Source organism: Nerophis ophidion, linkage group LG11, assembly GCF_033978795.1.
Source record: "Nerophis ophidion isolate RoL-2023_Sa linkage group LG11, RoL_Noph_v1.0, whole genome shotgun sequence".
NCBI lineage: Eukaryota > Metazoa > Chordata > Actinopteri > Syngnathiformes > Syngnathidae > Nerophis > Nerophis ophidion.
The window spans coordinates 16,098,000-16,124,488 of NC_084621.1; the positions used below are offsets into that span (position 1 = coordinate 16,098,000).

General features: G+C 39.9%; 1 protein-coding gene across 2 annotated transcripts in view; it reads right to left on the reverse strand.

The window, feature by feature from the left end:
• ago1 (argonaute RISC component 1) overlaps nucleotides 1-26,489 on the reverse strand; it is a 79,214-nt gene that overhangs the window by 50,607 nt on the left and 2,118 nt on the right. For both annotated transcript variants that reach the window (XM_061915163.1, XM_061915162.1), the window contains exon 2: nucleotides 4,083-4,269. In XM_061915163.1, the coding sequence (XP_061771147.1) occupies nucleotides 4,083-4,269 (187 nt within the window). The remainder of the gene's footprint in view (nucleotides 1-4,082; nucleotides 4,270-26,489) is intronic.

Below are 26,489 nucleotides of genomic sequence, written 5' to 3' on the forward strand. Positions count from 1 at the left end.
CTTCTTTTGTTTGTTTGATATTGTAATTACTGCCACAAGTGGTGGAAAAGTGTGTTACAACAATGGGAAACACTGTCTTACAGTGCAGGTCAGGCCTGGGCAGTTATTTTGACTTGAGGGGCCAAATTTAGAGAAAAAAAATATGTCTGGGGGTCGGTATATCTATTTTTAGGAACCCTAATAAAAACCTCACAATAATGTCTGATTGAATGCCAAAAAAGTGATGACAGACTGATTCAAAAAAACATACTGGTATTTTCCATTTTTTTCCGAATGAGAGACACAGAATCTACATGAAAATAAAGAATGTGGGATTTACAATATTACCGTATTTCCTTGAATTGACGCCGGGTATATAGTATGCGCCTGCCTAGAATTACTGCCGGGTCAAACTCGTTTCGCAAAATAATAAGCGCATGCTTAGCATTACCGCCGGCTCTGGATTAACGCCGGGTCAAACTCGTTTCAAAAAAAATATTATTTTTATTAGCGCATGTCTAGAATTTCCGCCGGGTCAAACTCGTCACGTCATCATTTTCAAAATGGAGGAGGCTGATTTCAATCATTTGAAATCGCATAAAGAGAAGAAGATTAAGAGCTATTCAGTAGGATTTAAGGTCCAAGCTATTGAATATGCTAAAAAGAACAGTAAGCAGCTATGTTTTAATAATAATAATAATAATAGATATTATTTGTAAAAAGCACTTTACGTTGAGCAAACAACCTCAAAGTGCCACAGTGTAAAAAAAATAGTAATAATAAAAATAAATAAAATATAAAACTAGAAACAGCCCAAAGGCTACAACCAGCATGCATGTCTATAGAAAGGCTTTTTTAAAAAGATGGGTTTTTAAGCCTTTTTTAAAAGCATCCACAGTCTGAGGTGCCCTCAGGTGGTCAGGGAGAGCGTTCCACAGACTGGGAGCAGCGGAGCAGAAAGCCCGGTCTCCCATTGTTCAAAGCTTTATTAATATACCGTAGCTGCGTGTGTCAAATATGAGTCATTAAATGACTCCCTCCTCCTGGTGGTAGAGGGCGCTAGTGATCCTTCTTGCGACTATTCGGCTGCAGAAGAAGTGACAACAAGCAGCAAGAGTGAGCAGCGATCGTTTATTTTTTCTTCTCGCTTGCACTTTTAACATGGAGGATTACATATCTAAAATAAACCAATTTTCTAAACTGGACTTTCAATCGAAGTGGGAGGTAATAAAGGAAAGATAAAGAAGACTTCTATACACAAGTTATTGATACTTTTGATCAGAAGGAGCTGCGCATGGACTTCATTTATAAGTAAAGGTAAGACCATAATAACCTTTTTTTTTATTAAATGTGCGTTTCATGATGGTATCCTTACATCACACTCAAATGTATAAGCGCAGGCCTAAAATTACCGCATGCCTTTGCTAAGCGCCGGAGTGAGAAGGGGTTTTAAAACAATTTCAGAAGGGTTAAAACCAATAAAAATCAGTTTCCAGTGGTTTATTTTATTTTTCGAAGTTTTTTTCAAAATTGTATCCATCATGGAATATCCCAAAAAAAGGCTTTAAAGTGCCTGATTTTCGCTATCTGTAAATCCGCTGTCGATTTTCCTGTGACGTCACATAGTGATGCCAATAGAAACAAACATGGCGGTTAGCCCAGCAAGATATAGCGACATTAGCTCTGCTTCAGACTCGGATTTCAGCAGCTTAAGCGATTCAACAGATTACGCATGTATTGAAACGGATGGTTGGAGTGTGGAGGCAGATAGCAAAAACAAAATTGAAGAAGAAACTGAAGCTATTGAGCAAATAGCTATTGAATCTATTTGGCGATCGGCTTCTAACCAACGATTGCATCTTTTGACCAGATTACTGGAAAAACTTAAATCTGTCGATTGGTAAGTTTTTGTTTGGCATTAAATGTGGGTGGAAGGAAAGGCTGGATGCAAATATAGCTACAAATGTACATACAGCTAGCCTAAATACCATGTTAGCATCGACTAGCTGGCAGTCATGCAGCGACCAAATATGTCTGATTAGCACATAAGTCAATAACATCAACAAAACTCAACTTTGTGATTTCGTTGACTTTATCGTTGGAAATGCATCTGCTTTGAGTGTCGCAGGATATCCACACATCTCCGTCGTAGCATCGCTATCGTCGGTAAAATGTGCAGACCAAACGAGGGACTTTCGCATCTTTTGACACTGGTGCAACTTAAATCCGTCGATTGGTAAGTGTTTGTTTGGCATTAAATGTGGGTAGAGGAAAAGGCTGGATGCAAATATAGCTACAAATGTAACTACAGCTAGCCTAAATAGCATGTTAGCATCGATTAGCTGGCAGTCATGCCGCGACCAAATATGTCTGATTAACACATAAGTCAATAACATCAACAAAACTCAACTTTGTGATTTCGTTGACTTTATCGTTGGAAATGCATCTGCTTTGAGTGTCGCAGGATATCCACACATCTCTGTCGTAGCATCGCTATCGTCGGTAAAATGTGCAGACCAAACATCTTTTGACACTGGTGCAACTTAAATCCGTCGATTGGTATGTGTTTGTTTGGCATTAAATGTGGGTAGAGGGAAAGGCTGGATGCAAATATAGCTACGAATGTACATACAGCTAGCCTAAATAGCATGTTAGCATCGATTAGCTGGCAGTCATGCCGCGACCAAATATGTCTGACTAGCACATAAGTCAATAACATCAACAAAACTCAACTTTGTGATTTCGTTGACTTTATCGTTGGAAATGCATCTGCTTTGAGTGTCGCAGGATATCCACACATCTCCGTCGTAGCATCGCTATCGTCGGTAAAATGTGCAGACCAAACGAGGGACTTTCGCATCTTTTGACACTGGTGCAACTTAAGTCCGTCGATTGATATGTGTTTGTTTGGCATTAAATGTGGGTAGAGGGAAAGGCTGGATGCAAATATAGCTACAAATGTACATACAGCTAGCCTAAATAGCATGTTAGCATCGACTAGCTGGCAGTCATGCCGCGACCAAATATGTCTGATTAGCACATAAGTCAATAACATCAACAAAACTCAACTTTGTGATTTCGTTGACTTTATCGTTGGAAATGCATCTGCTTTGAGTGTCGCAGGATATCCACACATCTCCGTCGTAGCATCGCTATCGTCGGTAAAATGTGCAGACCAAACATCTTTTGACACTGGTGCAACTTAAATCCGTCGATTGGTATTTGTTTGTTTGGCATTAAATGTGGGTAGAGGGAAAGGCTGGATGCAAATATAGCTACAAATGTACATACAGCTAGCCTAAATAGCATGTTAGCATCGACTAGCTGGCAGTCATGCCGCGACCAAATATGTCTGATTAGCACATAGGTCAATAACATCAACAAAACTCAACTTTGTGATTTCGTTGACTTTATTGTTGGAAATGCATCAGCTTTGAGTGTCGCAGGATATCCACACATCTCTGTCGTAGCATCGCTATCGTCGGTAAAATGTGCAGACCAAACGAGGGACTTTCGCATCTTTTGACACTGGTGCAACTTAAATCCGTCGATTGGTGTGTGTTTGTTTGGCATTAAATGTGGGTGGAGGGAAAGGCTGGACGCAAATATAGCTACATAACGATGCAATATGTACATACAGCTAGCCTAAATAGCATGTTAGCATCGATTAGCATGCCGTGCTAATTGATGCACACTCTACGTAAGACAACTTGAATCCGTCCCTGTTCGTGTTGTTACACCCTCCGACAACACACCGACGAGGCATGATGTCTCCAAGGTACGGAAAACAGTCGAAAAAAATTAAAATAACAGAGCTGATTTGACTTGTGTGTGTAATGTGTTTGAGAAAATGGTGGATTGCTTCCCATTGTGACGTCACGGGTGAAAGGTCATCGCTCCGACAGCGAACAATTGAAAGGCGTTTAGATCGCCAAATTCACCCTTTTAGAGTTCGGAAATCGGTTAAAAAAACATATGGTATTTTTTCTGCAACGTCAAGGTATATATTGACGCTTACATAGGTCTGGTGATAATGTTCCCCTTTAAAGGAGACTGTTGGTTAATTTCAATTAACCAATTTGTCGTTTGTCGCCACCACTCGCCTGTTGACTCGTCGGGGGCACTTGTCGGGCTTGATGTCCACCTCGTAGTGGTAGACATCCATCTTGGGGATCTCCACCTCGAAGTAGTTGGCCAGCAGCTTGATGGGTTTGCCCACGGTGCCCATTCCTGGCCGACGCGGGGCTTGGAACACCTGCTGCAGGGGTGGGGGGAAGACCCCCATGGGCACTGCCAGAGGGAAGGCGAGGAGGGGATCGTGAAGTGGGAGGACGTGATTGGTGGAGGGTGGCAGGAAGGGATGGGGGAGTGGAGGGGTGGAGGGAAAAGGAGCGGGATGGAGAATGTTGACGAGGTGAAATGAGGACAATCGAGGAGGAGGACAGAAGAGAGAGAGAGAGAGCTATTATTAGTGATTGTATTCATGTGTGTATGTACTTTATCATTTTATTTGAAGGTTCCAAGCTGAGAGCGGGATTCATTCGCCACCAGCTCATACACTTTTGTATTTTAGTTCTAAAGAAAGAAATAAAAAGATAATAAAAATAAAAATAAAATGAAATCTAGAACAGCTTGGTAGCTAGAACTAGCACGAATATATCTAAAAAAGGCTTTTGTTTTAAAAAAAGAAAGCATCGACAGTCTGTGGTGGCCTCAGGTGGTCAGGGAGAGCGTTCCACAGACTGGGAGTGGCGCAGCAGAAAGCCCGGTCTCCCATAGTACGGAGCTCTGTCCTCGGAGGTTGGAAGAGGTTAGCCTCTCACGGTACTATCGCTAGTACCGTGATACTATTGTCACGGTCAGGGCGTAATCCAATGCTATACCAGGACGGTATAGCTCGGTTGCGTAGAGTGGCCGTGCCAGCAACTTGAGGGTTGCAGGTTCGATTTCCGCTTCCGCCATCCTAGTCACTGCCGTTGTGTCCCTGGGCAAGACACTTTACCCACCTGCTCCCAGTGCCACCCACACTGGTTTAAATGTAACTTAGATATTGGGTTTCACTATGTAAAAGCGCTTTGAGTCACTAGAGAAAAGCGCTATATAAAAATAATTCACTTCACTTCACATCTGTGCCTCATGACGAGCGCAGCGCAGGCCACGCCCACATGCGCTCTCTCAGCTGACAGCACGCTCGGACACGCCCACGCAGCTAAAAGCCTGCAGGCGATTGCCATTCCACACACCTGGAATTAATGAGGGCGAGCTGCTTAAAAGACCAGGGGACTCAGGGATCCTCGCGGGAACTTAGTTCTCATATGGTGAACCGTAAGCGAAGCTTTATGCTCTATTTTGGTTTCCTCTCCGTGGCTTGATGTCTTCTCCCGTGTTTCAGCAGTTTTTCATGGTGAACCTGTTTTCTTTCCGTTGCCCTGGATTTGATGTTCAAACTCATAAACTTTGTTTTTTTTCTGCAAATAATAATTAACTTACAATTTCATGGCTGCAACACGTGCCAAAGTAGTTGGGAAAGGGCATGTTCACCACTGTGTTACATCACCTTTTCTTTTAACAACACTCAATAAATGTTTGGGAACTGAGGAAACTAATTGTTGAAGCTTTGAAAGTGGAATTCTTTCCCATTCTTGTTTTATGTAGAGCTTCAGTCGTTCATCAGTCCGGGGTCTCTGTTGTCGTATTTTACGCTTCATAATGCGCCACACATTTTCCATGAGAGACAGGTCTGGACTGCAGGCAGGCCAGGAAAGTACCCGCACTCTTTTACTACGAAGCCATGCTGTTGTAACACTTGTCTTGCTGAAATAAGCAGGGGCGTCCATGATAACGTTGCTTGGATGACAACATGTGTTGCTCCAAAACCTGTATGTACCTTTCAGCATTAATGGTGCCTTCACAGATGTGTAAGTTACCCATGCCTTGGGCACTAATACACCCCCATACCATCACAGATGCTGGCTTTTGAACTTGGCGCCTATAACAATCCAAATGGTTATTTTCCTCTTTGTTCTGGAGGACACCACGTCCTCTGTTTCCAAATATAATTTGAAATGTGGACTTGTCAGACCACAGAACACTTTTCCACTTTGCATCAGTCTATCTTAGGTGAGCTCGGGCCCAGCCAAGCCCGCGGCCTTTCAGGATATTGTTGATAAATGGGTTTGACTTTGCATAGTAGTGTTAACTTGCATTTATACAGACGTAGCGACCAACTGTAGTTACTGACAGTGGTTTTATGAAGTGTTCCTGAGCCCATGTGGTGATATCCTTTACACACGGATGTCGGTTTTTGATGCAGTACTGCCTGAGGGATCAAAGGTCCGTATTATCATCGCTTACGTGCAGTGATTTCTCCAGATTCCCTGAACTTTTTGATGGTTTTACAGACCGTAGATGGTAAAATCCCTAAATTCCTTGCAATAGCTTGTTGAGAAATGTTGTTCTAAAACTGTTTGACAATTTGCTTACAAAGTGGTGACCCTCACCCCATCCTTGTTTGTGAATTACTTAGCATTTCATGGAAGCTGCTTTTATACCCAATCATGGCACCCACCTGTTCCCAATTAGCCTGCACACCTGTGGGATGTTCCAAATAAGTGTTTGATGAGCATTCCTCAACTTGATCAGTATTTATTGCCACCTTTCCCAACTTCTTTGTCACATGTTGCTGGCATCAAATTCTAAAGTTAATGATTAATTGCACACAAAAAAAATGTTTAGGAGTTTGAACATCAAATATGTTGTCTTTGTAGCATATTCAACTGAATATGGGTTGATTTGCAAATCATTGTATTCTGTTTATATTTACATCTAACACAATTTCCCAACTTTTGGAAACGGGGTTTGTCTGTTTATAAAGTCAGTAAATACGTCCCTGCATACATGAGGACTTTGAATAGGACCAATGTAACTACTGGGTATCGCATCGATACCTAAACGTGTGGTATCATCCAAAACTAATGTAAAGTTAGATTAGATTAGATAGTACTTTATTTATTCTGTCAGGAGAGTTCCTTCAGGAAAATTACAATTTTCAGCACAATCCCATTCAAGATCAGACAAACATTACAGGGAGACAGAACAGGATCGCTGACGGGTCTGCCGGCTTCCAGCGTCCCTTACAAAAAAGATGACATCCAGGTAAACAAGGGGGGGGGGGAGAAAAGAATAGAAGATTAAAAAAAAATTAAAAAAAATCGGTCTTAGCCTGGGCCCTGGATTGGGGGTGCAGACTGAGGCCAAGGGAAAAAAAAAAAAAAAAACAACAACTCATAGCCATAGTACACATCCCTCTTCCATGTGTGTAAGAGGGAAACATCAAACATCAAAGAACACAGAGGACATTAAAGACATTAAAGCAGCAGATACAACCAGACACTTCTACATAAAGCTATGAATAAAAAGTAAAATAAACATATCCACTGTGGTGGCCTCTGCGGTGTTCCACGCCATCGTCTGCTGGGGAGGAGGGAGCATGGCCAGAGACAGGAGCAGACCCAACAAAGCAACCAAAACAGCCGACTCCACTCTCGGCCAGTGTCCAGTCCGCATGGATGAGCGAGGATACGTCCAAGGTGACTGAGGTCTCCGACACCTGCTCACCCAGTCGAGACACAGCAAAAGCCTCTCCGTCCCAGCGCTCAGTGCTAGCTCCGCTGCCCTGTCCCCTCATCCGCATCTCCGCCAGTCCCTCCAAACAGACTCTGGTGTGGCAAAGACCCTGCAGCTGGTCTCCAGGGCCAAAAGGCTCCCGGGAGGCAAATCCAGAAGTCCACAAAAAAAGTACCACAGAGGTCACGAAAGTGCCACCCCTTGTCACACAGTCCCAAAGGGTCCCGGACCAAAATGCAAAAAAATATAAAAACACATGTATCAAAGAAGAGAAGAATAAGTGATTATTACATTTGAACAGAAGTGTAGATAGAACATATTACAACAGAAAATAAGCAGATATTAACAGTAAATGAAAGAGGAGATTAATAATCATTTTTTACAGTTTGTCCCTCATAATGTGTAGAAAATAATAGGTGTATAAATGACACAATATGTTACTGCAGACTAATTAGGAGTCTTTGTTTGTTTACTTACTACTAAAAGACAAGTTGTCTACTATGTTCAATATTTCATTTAAAGACTAAAATAAAATAATAAACATATGTTTCATGTACTCTAAGATTTGTTAGTTCAAAATAAAGCCAATGATGACATTTATTTAGAAAAGTATCAAAATACATTTTTGGTACCAGTACTATCAATCAATCAATCAGTGTTTATTTATATAGCCCAAAATCACAAGTGTCTCAAAGGGGTCCACAAACCACAATGACATCCTCGGTAGAGCCCACATAAGGGCAAGGAAAAACTCCCCCCAGTACTAAAATATTGGTATCGGGACAACACTAGTTAGAATATCCTGATCTACTTGAGTATGTTTGCAAAGATGGAGCAACAAGTGAAGGAAAAAGGCACATTTACACATCCTCATACAACTTGCAGGAACATTGTCTGCTGTGAAGATAAATTCATTATACAAATTTGCGCCACACATTACAAAACATCAGATTTTGCGAATACCAAATTCAAGTTTTCACGCCCTTCCCCCAGTTGGGAAGCGCTGACAACTCTGGCAACAGCGAATAAGTTCATTTTTTTTTCCACATTTTTCCTAATCACAAGTGATTTATACTGCAAACAAACTCCAACATTTAAAGGCCTACTGAAATGAGATTTTCTTATTCAAACGGGGATAGCAGGTCCATTCTATGTGTCATATTTGATCATTTCACGATATTGCCATATTTTTGCTGAAAGGATTTAGTAGAGAACATTGACGATAAAGTTCCCAACTTTTGGTCGCTAATAAAAAAGCCTTGCCTGTAGCAGATGATGTGCGTGTGACGTCACGGGTTGTGGAGCTCCTCACATCTGAACATAGTTTACAACCATGGCCACCAGCAGCTAGAGCGATTCGGACCGAGAAAGCGACGATTTCCCCATTAATTTGAGTGAGGATGAAAGATTTGTGGATGAGGAAAGTGAGAGTGAAGGACTAGAAAAAAAAAAGACTAGAGGGCAGTGGGAGCAATTCAGATGTTATTAGACACATTTACTAGGATAATTCTGTAAAATCTCTTATCTGCTTATTGTGTTACTAGTGTTTTAGTGAGATTATATGGTCGTACCTGTACAACCTGAAGGTCATCCCCGCACCTTTCTTCAGCACCAGTCGACGGGTGCTGGCGATGCCCATCTCTGCCCTTCGCAAGGGACCCTCTTCGAAACACGATATTTTTCGAAATGATCGCTGCATAATACACTGTACCTTGTGTGTGTGGTCCAATCCAACCGTGTTCGCTCGACATCTCTGTTCCATAGTAAAGCTCTCCCGTCCAAAGGCAAAACCTAGTAACTCACTTCTAGCGGATTTTGCGAAAACAAAGGGAAAACCAATCGATCTTGATGCTGTCTTACAAAGATCTACAACGTCGTCAAACGTATAGATGTTTTCTTGAGCTTTCATTTTCTTGCCGATTTGAGCCATGGATTGAATCTGCTCTCATGAACGTGTTCCCTTTCTCCAGATATTTTATCACAATCTCGGGTGGGCCCCATTCTGCGTTTGCACATTGGTCCAGTTTTTATTTTGACCTCCACAGTTATCTGCCCAAAAGAGTATGCAAGGGGAAGAATCAAGAACAATACATTTAATGAAGGTGCTTGCAACTCCGATTGGTCCCTTGAGATACTAGGTTTTTCTGTTGTATCTACGCGGTTATGTGGTAGTTGCTAGGTCCTGCCATGCGCGTAACAGCTTACTTACGGAACAAATCACAATATCGCATACACTAAAGTAAAGCATATCACCTAGGAACTCCAAAATTATTATCAGCTCAGTTTTGTACCAAAATTGAGTTACTGGGTTTTGCCTTTGGACGGGAGAGCTTGACTGTCATCTTTCGGGAATGTAAACAATGAAACACCGGCTGTGTTTGTGTCACTAAAGCCGGCCGCAATACACCGCTTCCCACCAACAGCTTTCTTCTTTGATGTCTCCATTGTCCATTGAAACAAACTGCAATAGATTCAGCAACACAGATGTCCAGAATACTGTGGAATTTCGCGATGAAAACAGACGAGCTAAATAGCTGGGAACGATTCTGGAACAAAATACCGAGACATTTTGGCGCGAAATTTAAAATTGCAATTTCGTAAACTACAAAGGCCGTATTGGCATGTGTTGCAATGTTAATATTTCATCTTTAATATATAAACTATCAGACGGCGTGGTCGCTAGTAGTGGCTTTCAGTAGGCCTTTAACCAAGGGTAAAAAAAAAAAAAGTTTTTTTATGGAGTCTATGCAAGCCATTGTGTCAGCATCACATTTGTGGGGTGTCAGGGGTGCAAGTTAGCAGTGACTCCTGCATACGAGGGGGGCCCCCTTGCCCGCACCACCGCCTCGGTCCCCTGAGAGCCGCCTCCGCCCTCCTCCATCACCGACAACAAAGACCCCAGCTGCCCCGCTCCTCCGTCTGAGGCGCACATAAACAACGCCGGGCCGTTTGGCGGAGGGGAGTGCCTTCGCACCCGCGCGCGTACCCTCACCCCGCCCCTGGGCATTCCCAGCCTCACCATGGAGACGCCACGGCAACGCGGCATTGTCATGGATATCAGGAGACCTGTGTGTGTGTGGGGGGGGGATAGGAAGAGGTGAGCAGGGCAGTCTTACAGGGGCCAAAAGAGGGGGACCTTGGCCTCTTTAGATCCTGCGGGGAGCATGTTCCAACATTGGCGCCAAGCTGGAAAAGCCCTTCTTTAAATAGCTGCAAAGGGATTTCCTCGAGGTGAAACGTACGAGCGACATGATGCTGCCGGCGATGGAGAAAGGTGTTGCTGAAAAGGCTGAAATATCCACAGCGCTTTACTTCGTACACATTTTGTGTTGTCACAGCCTTATTTCCAAATATTTGAAAGATAAAAATGTTTGTCCTCAAAATTCTACACACAATACCCTATAACGGAGTGCTCATTACGTGGTGTCAGAGTTAGTTGTTGACGAACCCCAAGATGCAGAGAAAGAGGGAGGCATTTTGCAGGAAAACACGATTTAATTTAAAACACTAAGACAAAAAACAAACTAAGGGTACAAAAAAAAGCGCGCACGTGGGCGGATAACAAACACAAAGAGCTAGCATGGGAACTGGAAAATAAACTGAAGGTCTAGCGTGGAAGCTAGCAGGTCTCGAGCAGGAAACAGAAGTCGTACATGAAATATGAAAACACACTTGGAAGCAGGGAACAAAAGGCAGTAAGCTAAAAACCGCAATCAAATAAAGCTTAGCGCAACGCTGCATTGACAAAACACGACACGACAGGTAGCAAGGACAAGAGCGACATCGACATGACAGTAATCCAGCACAGACTGGAAGACAAAGCAGGTACAAATAGGAGCGGGCTGATTGACACCAGGTGTGGCCAGGTGCCAATCAGCCGCAACTAAGGGGAAACAAAGCACTCAGGGAGACAAACAGGAAGCTGAACCAAAATAAGAGTGCTGACAGGAACTAAGGACAGGAAATACTAAACACAGACAGGAAAAACTAAAACACAAACAAACTGTCAGTGGCAAGCCTGACACGTGTATGGCGAGCTGACGGTCGATGGCGGAGGGTGTGTCAGCCAGGCATTAAAAAAATAGACCTAAAAAAGATTGATCATCAATCTTCACAAAGACGTGACTTTGATCACTTGTGAGATGACGCTGGCTGCTGCCAGATCATTATTAAGAAAAAACAACCGACAGGAAGGCCAGAAACAATTTTTTATTTCAACAGACTCTCGCATCAAAACTCTAAAGACCGACCGCACAGTTCCTGTCTTCACAATAAAGGCGCTGCTTCATCCTGCCTGCGCTAACAAAATAAGAGTCTCAACAAACTACGGAGTTTGCCGCCAATGTATTTCTTGTAAAGTGTATAAAAAGGAGTATGGGAGCTGGACACTTTCATGTGGTGTTGGACAGAAAGGAGGACTTGGTTTCTGCTCCGTTTGAAAAAGTGGAGGTTTATCATCACTACTGTCTGATTCCAATCAATGCAAGTTTTTTGTGTTTAATTTTTTTATAGTTTGAGCTTTATTTATTTATTATTTATTTAATTATTTTAAAAAAATATTTTTTTTTATATTATTTTATTTTATTTTGTGTTTTTCTCCTCCATTTGAAAAAGTGGAGGTTTATCATCACTACTGTCTGATTCCAATCAATGCAAGTTTTTTTGTGATTTATTTTGTTTTATTTTGTGTTTTATACTATTTTTTTATTATTATTTATTTATTCACTCGTTTTTTTTGTTTTATTTTATGTTTTGTTTTTCTCCTCCATTTGAAAAAGTGGAGGTTATCATCACTACTGTCTGATTCCAATCAATGCAAGTTTTTTGTGATTTATTTTGTTTTATTTTGTGTTTTATACTATTTTTTTATTATTATTTATTTATTCACTCGTTTTTTTTGTTTTATTTTTTGTTTTTCTCCTCCATTTGAAAAAGTGGAGGTTATCATCACTACTGTCTGATTCCAATTAATGCAAGTTTTTTGTGTTTTATTTTTTTTTGTTTGTGTTTTATTTATTTATTATTTATTTAATTATTTTTTTAAATATATTTTTGTATATAATTTTATTTTATTTTGTGTTTTTCTCCTCCATTTGAAAAAGTGGAGGTTATCATCACTACTGTCTGATTCCAATCAATGAAAATTTTTTGTGTGTTATTTTTTTATAGTTTGTGTTTTATTTATCTATTTATTTTTTATTTTACTTTTTTTTGTGTGTGTTTTTTTTCCCTCCATTTGAAAATGTGGAGGTTATCATCACTACTGTCTGATTGCAATCAATGCAAGTTTTTTGTGATTTATTTTGTTTTATTTTGTGTTTTATACTATTTTTTATTATTATTTATTTATTCACTGTTTTTTTTTGTTTTATTTTATTTTATTTTTTTATTTTCTCCTCCATTTGAAAAAGTGGAGGTTATCATCACTACTGTCTGATTCCAATCAATGCAAGTTTTTTGTGTTTTATTTTTTTTATAGTTTGTGTTTTATTTATTTAATTATTTTTTTTAAATATATTTTTTTATATAATTTTATTTTATTTTGTGTTTTTCTCCTCCATTTGAAAAAGTGGAGGTTATCATCACTACTGTCTGATTCTAATCAATGCAAGTTTTTTGTGTTTTATTTTTTTATAGTTTGTGTTTTATTTATCTATTTATTTAACTTTTTTTGTGTGTTTTTTTTCCTCCATTTGAAAAAGTGGAGGTTATCATCACTACTGTCTGATTCCAATCAATGCAAGTTTTGTATGTTTTGTTTTATTTTGTGTTTTATTCTATTTTTTTATTATTATTTATTTATTCACTCGTTTTTTTGTTTTATTTTATTGTATTTTGTGTTTTCTCTTCCATTTGAAAAAGTGGAGGTTATCATCACTACTGTCTGATCTCAATCAATGCAAGTTTTTTGTATTTTATTCTTTTATAGTGTGTGTTTTATTTATTTATTTTTTATTTAATTATTTTACTTTTTTTTATTTTATTTTATTTTATGTTTTTCTCCTCCATTTGAAAATGTGGAGGTTATCATCACTAATGTCTGATTGCAATCAAAGCAAGTTTTTGTGTTTTATTTTTTTATAGTTTGTGTTTTATTTATCTATTTATTTTACATTTTTTTATTTTACTTTTTTTGTGTGTGTGTGTGTGTGTGTGTGTTTTTCCTCCATTTGAAAATGTGGCGGTTATCATCACTACTGTCTGATTCCAATCAATGCAAGTTTTTTGTGTTTTATTCAATTTTTCTATTTTTATTTATATATTCATTCATTTTTTTTGTTTTATTTTATTTTGTTTTTCTCCTCCATTTGAAAAAGTGGAGGTTATCATCACTACTGTCTGATTCCAATCAATGCAAGTTTTTTGTATTTTATTATTTTATAGTTTGTGTTTTATTTATTTATTTTTTATTTAATTATTTTACATTTTTGTATTCATTTATTTTATTTTATTTTATTTTGTGTTTTTCTCCTCCATTTGAAAATGTGGACATTATCATCACTACTGTCTGTTTCCAATCTATGCAAGTTTTTAGTGTTTTATTTTTTAAATTTTGTTTTTTTTATGTATTTATTTTTTATTTATTTATTTTAAATTGTTCTATTTATTCATTTTATTTAATTTTGTGTTTTTCTCCCCCATTTGAAAATGTGGAGGTTATCATCACTACTGTCTGTTTCCAATCAATGCAAGTTTTTTGTGTTTTACTTTATTTTGTGTTCTATTATATTTATTTATTTTTATTTATTTTGTTTTATTTTATTTTGCATTTTTCTCCTCCATTTGAAAAAGTGGAGGTTATCATCACTACTGCCTGATTCCAATCAATTCAAGTCATCACAATCGTAACAACTTATATTCCGGTCTTCATGACAGAAAGGAATGTTTATCATGCTTGTATTTTCATTAAACACATTTAACTTGTTATCTTCTCTGTCATAAATGAATGAATATAAATGACATCAATGAATGATCCCCTCCACTTGGTCCATTGAAAAGTAGCTGTACACACCATTTTATTGTAGCTTTTTCTTTTTTTTATGATAAACTTTTTAAATACATTTCTCAACTTGAGATTAGCAATCTTCACTTTATATAAACACTCCTTCACACATGGCCAACAACCACAAAGTTGTGTGTTCATAAACGCGCCTCTGTCAAAAAAAAAAAAGAAAACACACACACACACACACACACAAAAACTCGCGCGCGCCCTCCGCCATGGTGCCAGTAAAGGCAGATGGTGAGAAGCCCGGCCAGATCTCCCTCGTGTCCCGAGACAATAGTTCCCGGGCGGTGAGAGGGACAACAGCAACCATCTTTGCGATGACATCACAGTTTAGCCCCAAGCAGGAAATGACAGTGATGTACTACTTTACTACTTCCATTGTATTCCCATGTCACGACATGCCCATACCATTTAGCCCGCACTGTTTTAGTCATTTACTGACTTGTTGTTTCAATAATCAGATAATCAATCAACATTTATTTATATAGCCCTTGACCACAAACGCCTCAAAGGACTGAAAAAAATAAAACACACTTTATAGCCTCAATGCGTATTTTAGTGAAATTAATAAATATTAAACAAAGATTTTTCTGATAACAATTGTCATGTCTTGTGATCATGTTTTGTTTAGTTATGTTCTGTTTTGCTTAAAGGCCTACTGAAAGCCACTACTAGCGACCACACAGTCTGATAGTTTATATATCAATGATGAAATATTAACATTGCAACACATGCCAATACGGCAGCTTTTGGTTACTAAATTGCAATTTTACATTTCCCGTGAAGTGTCGTGTTGAAAACGTCTCGGGTTGTAGCGGACATTATTTTCCAGCCCAATCCAAGCTATAAGTAGTCTGCTTTAATCGCATAATTACACAGTATTCTGCACATCTGTGTTGCTGAATCTTGTGCAATTTGTTCAATTAATAATGGAGAAGTCAAAGTAGAAAGATGGAGGTGGGAAGCTTTTAGCCTTTAGCCACACAAAACACAGCCGGTGTTTATTTGTTTAAAATTCCCGAAGGTGAAGCTTTACTATGGAATAGAGCGGTCAAGCGAACATGGATCCCGACCTCATGTCAACCGGCAGTTTTCGGTGAAAAATTTGTGGTAATAGGTCGGCTCTTACCGGAGACATCAGCGGAGCTTCCGTCCTGCTGCAGCTGCGCGGCTTCCCTCAGAGACACTGGCCACACCCCTCCGACTTTCAGGTACTATTTAATCTCACTAAAACTCTAGCAACACAATAGGCAGATAAGGGATTTTCCAGAATTATCCTAGTAAATGTGTCTAATAACATCTGAAACGCTTCCACTGCAATCGCCTTTTTTTTTTTCCTCAGTCCTTCACTCTAAATTTCCTCATCCACGAATCTTTCGTCCTCGCTCAAATTAACGAGGAAATTGACACTTTCTCGGTCCGAAAAGTTCTTGCTGCTGAAGGCTATGATTACAAACAATGTGAGGATGTGAGGAGCCCAACAACCTGTGACGTCACACGCACATCGTCTGCTACTTCCGATAAAGGCAAGGCTTTTTTATTATCGACCAAAAGATGTGAACTTTATCGTCAATGTTCTCTACTAAATCCTTTCAGCAAAAATATGGCAATATCGCGATATGATCAAGTATGACACATAGAATGGACCTGCTATCCCCATTTAAATAAGAACATCTCATTTCAGTAAGCCTTTAAGACTCCATTGTTTCTTGTTTTTGCACTTCCTTGTTTGTTTTGTTTCCATGACTACCCGGGACTACAGATGGAAATTAGCGATTTAGCTATAATCTGGTACAGAACATCTCTGTCTTTGAAATTAATGTTTCTGTGCATTGTCCCTTTAAATAAAGACTAAACCAGACCCATTAGTTTTCACCGGTCCCAATTTCACATACCTCTACTCACGTCATGCGATGCTACCTCCACTCTGCTTCATGCCATTTTTACTGTTTCATGCTTAATTCACGTTGCTTGTTTCATAGTTCCATGCCAAGTAAGTTTTTGTTGATTGTTCATAGTTTCTGCCATTGTGCAAGTTGTTTCATTAGTCAAGTTTGTTCTCCGCCATTGTGCGCGCCTTTTGTTTGCTTCTTTTTTTGTAGTCATAGAAATTAAATAAAAGATGTCATTACCTTCACGCCTTGCCCCCTCCAACTTTCCTGTGCATTCCGGAAAAACAAACCTCAAAGTCCACGTTTTGACAGAAAGTCGCCGGCTACTAACCAGTTTTTTCGCTGGAAATTTGTAGCCTGATTCAAACCTATTCCAGAATCGCGGGCTTTCGCTTGACGAATTCCAAAAATCCCAGATTACCCAGTATTCCAGGTTTTCCGGGACATTTTTCCCATTCAAAATTAAATGGCCATTTTTCAAACTTCCACAATTTCCATATTTTTCAACCGATTCAAACCATTCCACCTTCAAAATATTGCACTCATCCTGGACATTCAATCAGTCTTTTTCTAAGTTCAAAAAAATTCTAGGAATTCCCAGTTTCCCAAATCATATTTTCTCACACAAAAAACTAAGTTTCTCGGTATTCCATAATACCATTTCTCAATTAAAATTCAACATTTCTCGACCTTTTGGAAATATTCCAACACCAACCATTTTAACCCATTCAGATCTTTCACATTTTTGGGTATCATTTTCATTTTCTAAAAAATTCCCCATTATCCTGGAATTCCAAAATGTTCATGAAATTCCCATTGAAATGTTACATGTTACTTCTTCAACATTTTTCGACCGTTTTGAAAAATTTCAACACCAAGCATTTAACCCATTGAGGGCTTTTGTTTTTTGAATTATTTTTTTAAAATCATTTTCTAAAAAAAATCCCAATTATCCTGGCATTCCCAAATTTTTATGAAAATCCCATTGAAGTGAATGGGACATTTTTAAAAGTTCCACAAATCCCACATTGTTTATCCCATTCACACTGTTCCAATTTCAAAATATTCAACCTGTTCTGGATTTTTTTCCCTTTCAACAATTATTTTTTTTAATCCTGGATTTCCAAGAAATCCCAGTTTTTAGTGACATTTTGCCATTCAAAATGAATAATCCATTTTTCAAACTTCCACAATTTCCACATTTTTCAACCGATTCAAACCATTCCACCTTCAACATATTCCACTCGTCCTGGACCTTCAAAATAGCATTTTCCAAGTTCAAAAATATTCCAGGAATTACCAGAATTCACGGTTTTCCAAATCCTATTTTCACCCTTTTTTCTGTCAACTACTCCTTCCCACACAAAAAACGAAGTTTCCAGGAATTCCGTTATACCATTTCTCAATTAAAAATGTTACTTCTTCATTTCACGACCGTTTTGAAAAATTTCAACACCAAACATTTTAACCCATTCAGGACTTTCACTTTTTTTTTTGGACCATTTTCATTTTCTAAAAAATTCCCCATTATCCTGGAATTCCCAAATGTTCATGAAGTTCCCATTGAAAAGTATGGGACATTTTTCAAAGTTCCACAAATCCCACATTGTTTATCCCATTCAAACAGTTTTAATTTCAAAATATTCAGCCCGTTCCGGAATTGTGTTTTCCCATTCAACAATTATTTTCAAAAAAATCCTGGATTTCCAAGAAATCCCAGTTTTTAGTGACATTTTGCCATTCAAACTGAATGATCCATTTTTCAAACTTCCACAATTTCCACATTTTTCAACCGATTCAAACCATTCCACCATCCTCATATTCCACTCATCCTGGACCTTCAAACTAGCATTTTCCAAGTTCAATCATATTCCAGGAATTACCAGAATTCTCGGTTTTCCAAATCCTATTTTCACCCTTTATTCTGTCATCTACTCCTTCCCACACAAAAAAACGAAGTTTCAAGGAATTCCGTAATACCATTTCTCAATTAAAAATGTTATTTCAACATTTCTCGAACGTTTTGAAAAATTTCAACATCAAGCATTTTAACCCATTCAGGACTTTCATTTTTTTTTTTTTTTTATAATTTAAAAAAAAAAATCCTAATTATCCTGGCATTCCCAATTTTTTATGAAAATCCCATTGAAGTGAATGGGACATTTTTCAATTCCGCAAATCCCACATTGTTTGTCCCATTAAAACTGTTCCAATTTCAAAATATTCAGCCTGTTCTGGAATTCTTTTCCCTTTCAACAATTATTTTTTTTAAATCCTGGATTTCCAAGAAATCCCAGTTTTTAGTGACATTTTGCCATTCAAAATGAATTATCCATTTTTCAAACTTCCACAATCCCCACGTTTTAACCGATTTAAACCATTCCACCTTCATTCAACATATTCCACTCATCCTGGACCTTCAAACTATCATTTTCCAAGTTCCAAAAAATTCCAGGAATTCCCAGAATTCCCAGTTTTCCAAATCCTATGTTCACCCTTTTCTCTGTTGACTACTTTTTCCCACACAAAAAATGAAGTTTCCAGGAAATTCCGTAATAACATTTCTTCTTCAACATTTCTCAACCGTTTTGAAAAATTACCACACCAACCATTTCAACCCATTCAGAACATTCACTTCTTTTTTTTATCAATTCTAAAAAATTAAGTTTCCAGGAAACTGTGGTCTGACAAGTCCCCATTTCAAATTATGTTTGGAAACAGAGGATCTGGTGTCCTCCAGAACAAAGAGGTAAATAACCATTCGGATTGTTATAGGCGCAAAGTTCAAAAGCTAGCATCTTTGATGGTATGGGGGTGTATTAGTGCCCAAGGCATGGGTAACTTACACATCTGTGAAGGCACCATTAATGCTGAAAGGTACATACAGGTTTTGGAGCAACATATGTTGTCATCCAAGCAACGTTCTCATGGACGCCCCTGCTTATTTCAGCAAGACAAGTGTTACAACAGCGTGGCTTCGTAAAAATAGAATCTAGGTACTTTCCTGGCCCGCCTGCAGTCCAGACCTGTCTCCCACCGAAAATATGTGGCGCGTTATGCAGCGTAAAATACGACAGCGGAGACCCCAGACTGTTGAACGACTGAAGCTCTACATAAAACAAGAATGGGAAAGAATTCCACTTTAAAAGCTTCAACAATTAGTTCCCTCAGTTCCCAAACGTTTATTGAGTTTTGTTAAAAGAAAAGGTGATGTAACACAGTGGTGAACATGCCCTTTCCCAACTACTGCATGTGTTGCAGCCATGAAGTTCTAATTTAATTATTATTTGCAATAAAAAATACAGTTTATGAGTTTGAACATCAAATATCTTGTTTTTGTAGTGCATTCAACTGAATATGGGATGAAAAGGATTTGCAAATCATTGTATTCCGTTTATATTTATATCTAACACAATTTCCCAACTCATACGGAAATGGGGTTTGTACTACAAGGGATGTGTGTTTATTGAATGTTGGGGGCAGATCTGGCCCCTGGGCCTTGAGTTTGACACCCAATTGGAACTCGCATCAGCCACAGACTCCTCTTACCAAGGACAAATGAGAAGAAACCTAACAATAACAATTACTTGTGCATGCTGCTGCTCAGTGAGAACAATTATGCTCCAATTATTTTGTTTTGGGGGGGGGGCTCTAAACTCATTGGCGCCTCTCTAAATAATTGGCTGTTGACCACAATCTAAACAAGACTCACTGCAAGAAAAATAGCCCATTGAACCATCACACTTCACACACAAAAGCAGACTTTTGAGATGTCGAGGGGGGCCTTCTGCATGGGAGCATCCACCCTCCTCCTCCATTCCAAAATAAGCATAACGGTAAGCCAATTTAAATGGAAGTCTTATTTTTTTTTTTTTTTACATTGAAGGTGCACTTGTTGTGTTATAACTGCAATGCACTTTTCTCACTTAGACAAAATCTTCATGAAAAAAATAATTTACAATCACCAAATTTAACTTTGTAGAAATGATTGACTTTCTAATGCAGTGTTTTTCAACCGCTGTGCCGCGGCACACTAGTGTGCTGTGGAATATAGTCTGGTGTGCTGTGGGAGATTATCTAATTTCACCTATTTGGGTTTAAAAAATTTTTTTGCAAACAAGTAATTACAGTCTGCAAATGATGCGTTTTTGTTGTGTGTCGGTGCTGTCTAGAGCTCGACAGAGTAACCATGTAATACTCTTCCATATCAGTAGGTGGCAGCTGATAGCGAATTGCTTTGTAGATGTCGGAAACAGTGGAAGGCAGGGTGCAGGTAAAAAAGTGTCTAATGCTTAAACCAAAAACAAACAAAAGGTGATATCGCTCAAAAGAAGACATGAAGGGAAAATAGCAAAAACCTTAAAATAAGTCAGTTTGTAATGTGACAGGTGGTGACAGTACACCTACTTTGAGACAAGAGCTATAGTGATGCATGCTTAGTTATAGTCATATCCAATAATTGCCGACGACAAATGTTTACTGTCAACTGAGTTTAGTTTTTACTGATTTCTGCTGGTGGTGTGCCTCCGGATTTTTCCGGCCCCAAAAAATGTGCCTTGGCTCGAAAAAGGTTGAAAAACACTGTGCCATGGTACTAAGGTGGTTCTCCAGAACAGTGATTTTCAACCACTGTGCCGCGGTACACTAGTGTGCCTATTTGGGTTAAAAATATTTTTTGCAAACCAGTAATTATAGTCTGCAAATGATGTGTCGTTGTTGAGCTCGGGAGGGTAATACTCTTCCATGCCAGTAGGTGGCAGCAGGTTTGTAGATGTCGGAAACAGCAGCAAAAAGGTATCTAATGCTTAAACCAAAAATAAACAAAAGGTGAGTGCCCCCAAGAAAAGGCATTGAAGCTTAGGGAAGGCTATGCAGAACGAAACTAAAACTGAACTGGCTTCAAAGGGAAAAAAAACAGAATGCTGGACGACAGCAAAGACTTAATGTGGAGCAAAGACGGCGTCCACAATGGACATCCCAACATGACATGACAATCAACAATGTCCCCACAAAAAAGGATAGAAACAACTGAAATATTCTCGAATGCTAAAACAAAGTAGATGCGGGAAATATCGCTCAAAAGAAGACATGAAATAGCAAAAACCTTAAAATAAGTCAGGATGTGATGTGACAGGTGGTGACAGTACACCTACTTTGAGAAAAGAGCTATAGTGATGCATGCTGGGTTATAGTCATATCCAACAAAATAAACAAAAGGTGAGTGCCCCTAAGAAAAGGCATTCAAGCTTAGGGAAGGCTATTCAGAACAAAACTAAAACTGAACTGGCTAAAAAGTAAACAAAAACAGAATGCTGGACGACAGCAAAGACTTACTGAGGAGCAAAGACAAAGTAGATTCGAACATGACATGAAAATCAACCATGTCCCCAAAAAGAAGGAAAAAAACAACTGAAATATTCATGATTGCTAAAACAAAGTAGATGCGGAAATATCGCTTGAAGGAAGACATGAAACTGCTACAGCAGGGGTGCCCACACTTTTTCTGCAGGCGAGCTACTTTTCAATTGACCAACTCGAGGGGATCTACCTCATTTATATATATCATTTATATTTATTTATTTATGAAAGAGACATTTTTGTAAACAAGTTAAATGTGTTTAATGATAATACAAGCATGTGTAACACATATAGATGTCTTTCTTTAACGAAGACAAGAATATAAGTTGGTGTATTACCTGATTCTGATGACTTGCATTGATTGGAATCAGACAGTAATGATGATAACGCCCACATTTTCAAATGGAGGAGAAAAAAAGTTGTCCTTTCTGTACAATACCACATGAAAGTGGTTGGTTTTTGGCATCTAATTCATCCAGCTTCCATACACTTTACAAGAAAAACATTGGCGGCAAATTCCATAGCTTGCTTGATTGACATTCACGGCACCCGAGGGTCTTGTGAGATGACGCTGGCTGCTGCCAGTTCATTATTATGAAAAAATGACAGAGAGGAAGGCGAGAAACACTTTTTATTTCAACAGACTTTCGCGCCGTCCCTTCCGTCAAAACTCTAAAGGCCGACTGCACATTTCCTATCTTCACAATAAAAGCCCTGCTTCATGCTGCCTGCGCTAACAAAATAAGAGTCTCGGAAAGCTGGCGTGCACACCAGCTTTCTGAGGGATCGCTTGTGCACGCCAGTTTTCCGAGACCCTGTATTTAGTTAGCGCAGGCAGCATGAAGCAGGGCTTTTATTGTGAAGATAGGAAATGTGCAGTCGGCCTTTAGAGTTTTGACGGAAGGTACGGCGCGAGAGTCTGTTGAAATAAAAAGTGTTTCTCGCCTTCCTCTCGGTCATTTTTAATAATAATGATCTTGCAGCAGCCAGCGTCATCTCACAAGACCCTCCGGTACCGTGAATGTCATTTAAGTGACGTCTTGGTGAAGATTGATGAGCACTAATTTTTAGGTCTATTTTTTTTAAAAGCCTGGCTGGAGATCGACTGACACACCCCCCGCGGTCGACTGGTAGCTCGCGATCGACGTAATGGGCACCCCTGTGCTACAGGAAGATATCAAGAAAAGAGAAAAAGCCATCAAAATAGGAGCGCAAGACAAGAAGTAAAACACTACACACAGGAAAACAGCAAAAAAGTCCAAATAAGTCAGGGTGTGATGTGACAGGTGGTGACAGTACACCTACTTAGAGACAAGAGCTATAGTGATGCATGCTTGCTTATGCTTTAAAGTCATATCCAACAATTACGGCAACGACTTTTTACTGTCAACTGAGTTTCATTTTTTAATGATTTCTGCTGGTGGTGTGCCTCAACATTTTTTGTGCCTTGGCTCAAAAAAATGCCCTTTGTCACCGATTCTGTTCATAACTTTTACGGACAGAATTTCTAGGCGCAGTCAAGGCGTTGAGGGGATCCAGTTTGGTGGCCGGGGGATCAGGTCTCTGCTTTTTGCAGATGATGTGGTCCTGATTGCTTCATCTGGCCGGGATCTTCAGCTCTCACTGGATCGGTTCGCAGCGGAGTGTGAAGCGACTGGAATGGGAATCAGCACCTCCAAGTCCGAGTCCATGGTTCTCGCCCGGAAAAGGGTGGAGTGCCACCTCCGGGTTGGGGAGGAGACCCTGCCCCAAGTGGAGGAGTTCAAGTACCTGGGAGTCTTGTTCACGAGTGAGGGAAGAGTGGATCGTGAGATCGACAGGCGGATCGGTGCGGCGTCTTTAGTAATGCGGACGTTGTACCGATCCGTTGTGGTGAAGACGGAACTGAGCCGGAAGGCAAAGCTCTCAATTTACCGGTCGATCTACGTTCCCATCCTCACCTATGGTCATGAGCTTTGGGTCATGACCGAAAGGACAAGATAACCGGTACAAGCGGCCCAAATGAGTTTCCTCCGCCAGGTGTCAGGTCTCTCCCTTAGAGATAGGGTGAGAAATTTTGCCATCCGGGGGGAGCTCAAAGTAAAGCCGCTGCTCCTCTACATCGAGAGGAGCCAGATGAGGTGGTTCGGGCATCTGGTCAGGATGCCACCCAAACGTCTACCTAGGGAGGTGTTTAGAGCACGTCCAACCGGTTGGAGGCCACGGGGAAGACCCAGGACACGTTTGGAAGACTATGTCTCCCAGGCTGGCTTGGGAACGCCTCGGGATCCCCCGGGAAGAGCTGGACGAAGTGGCTGGGGAGAGGGAAGTGTGGGCTTCCCTGCTTAGGCTGCTGCCCCCGCGACCCGAGCTCGGATAAGCGGAAGATGGATGGATGGCTCAAAAAATGTTCAAAAACAGTGTTCAAATGCATCCACATGAAAAATGGGGACCAGGAGCTGTCACTAGGAGGGGGGAGGCAGGCTGCAGCACGGCCAGATGCTGCGGGTGGAAGGCGGGCTTCACCACGCAAGAGATTCCCACGACCTCCGTGGCCTCCCCTCGCACGGCAGAAGTGGAAAGTCAAGCCCCTTCATGATGACTTTATCGCGGTTATAAATCCGGGTACGCTATGGCAGTGTTTTTCAACCACTGTGCCGCGGCACACTAGTGTACCGTGAGATATTGTCTGGTGTGCCGTGGGAGATGATGTCATTTCACCTAATTGGGTTCAAAATATTTTTTGCACACGAGTGATTATATTCCGCTAAAAATGTGCCTTTGTTGAGTGTCGGTGCTGTCTAGAAGTGTGTAATACTCTTCCATATCAGTACGTGGCAGCAGGTAAATTGCTTTGTAAATGTCGGGAACATTATTTGTCATGATCGCAATATGCAGATGACAGCGGGAGGCAGCGTGCAGGTAAAAATATATCTAATGCTTAAAACAAAAATAAACAATAAGGTGAGTGTCGCTATGAAAAGCATACTTGCCAACCCTCCCGGATTTTCCGGGAATCTCCCGAAATTCAGCGGAGCTGGAGGACCCGCCCCCTCCAGCTCCATGCGGACCTGAGTGGGGACAGCCTGTTTTCACGTCCGCTTTCCTGTTATATAAAAAGCTTGCCTGCCCAATCACGTTACAACATCTACGGATTTTAATAAAAAACTGCACACACAAGGAGACGAAGCAGAAGAACGAGGAAGTTACAGCCATTGGGGACGCCGTTTGTAATAGAGTGATTCTATGTTGTCTGTCGCCATCTCCTGGTGAATGTTGGCTATAGCGTTATGGGGTTTCTTTTGATTGGCCAACGATTTATGTGGTGTTGCGCACGTGACGGCAAGTGACTCTCGCCAGTACGCAAATGGCAGAACAAAGGTTACTCAAATAGTGAAAGGTAAGTGTTGTTGTTGTTTTTTTAGTAACCAGCAAGCACAGTACAGTTAGTAGAACAACTGTGTTTTCATTGCTGTGTATTTGATAGGTGCGTCTGAAATTCAACTATTTATTTTATTTATATATGTAATAAAATAAATATATATAGCTAGAATTCACTGAAAGTCAAGTATTTCATACACATATATACATATATATATATATATACATATATATGTATATATATATACATATATATATGAAATACTCGAGTTGATGAACTGTAGATGTAAATATACTCCTCCCCTCTTAACCACGGCCCGCCAAAACCACGCCCCCAGCCACGCCTCCGCTCCACCCCCGACCAGCCCCCCTACACCCCTTTCCCGAAATCGGAGGTCTCAGGGTTGGCAAGTATGATGAAAAGGCTTGAAGCTTAGGGACGGCTATGCTGAACGAAACTAAAACTGAACTGGCTGCAAAATGAACAAAAAACGAATGCTGGACAACCGCAAAGACTTACAGCATGTGGAGCAGCAGATGGCGTCCACAAAGTACATCCGTACATATCCAACAATTGCGAGAACTACTTTTGACTGTCAATATAGGCTGCTAATTTTCATTTTTTTAATGTTTTCCGCTACTGTTGTGCCTCTGGATTTTTCCTATGAAAAAAATGTACCTTGGCTCGAAAAAGGTTGAAAAACACTGCGCTATGGTACTAAGGTGGTGCTCCAGAACAGTGATTTTCAACCACTGTGCCGCAGCACAATACTGTGCCTATTTGGGTTAAAAATATTTTTTGCAAACCAGTAATTATAGTCTGGAAATTATGTGTCCTTGTTGAGCTCGGGAGGGTAATACTCTTCCATGCCAGTAGGTGGCAGCAGGTTTGTAGATGTCGGAAACAGCAATAAAAAAGGTATCTAATGCTTAAACCAAATTTAAACAAAAGGTGAGTGCCCCCAAGAAAAGGCATTGAAGCTTAAGGAAGGCTATGCAGAACGAAACTAAAACTGAACTGGCTTCAAAGGGGAAAAAACAGAATGCTGGACGACAGCAAAGACTTACTGTGGAGCAAAGACGGCGTCCACGATGGACATCCCAACATGACATGACAATCAACAATGTCCCCACAAAAAAGGATAGAAACAAGTGAAATATTCTCGATTGCTAAAACAAAGTAGGTGCGGGAAATATCACTCAAAAGAAGACATGAAAGGAAAATAGCAAAAACACCTACTTTGTACACCTACTTTGAGACAAGA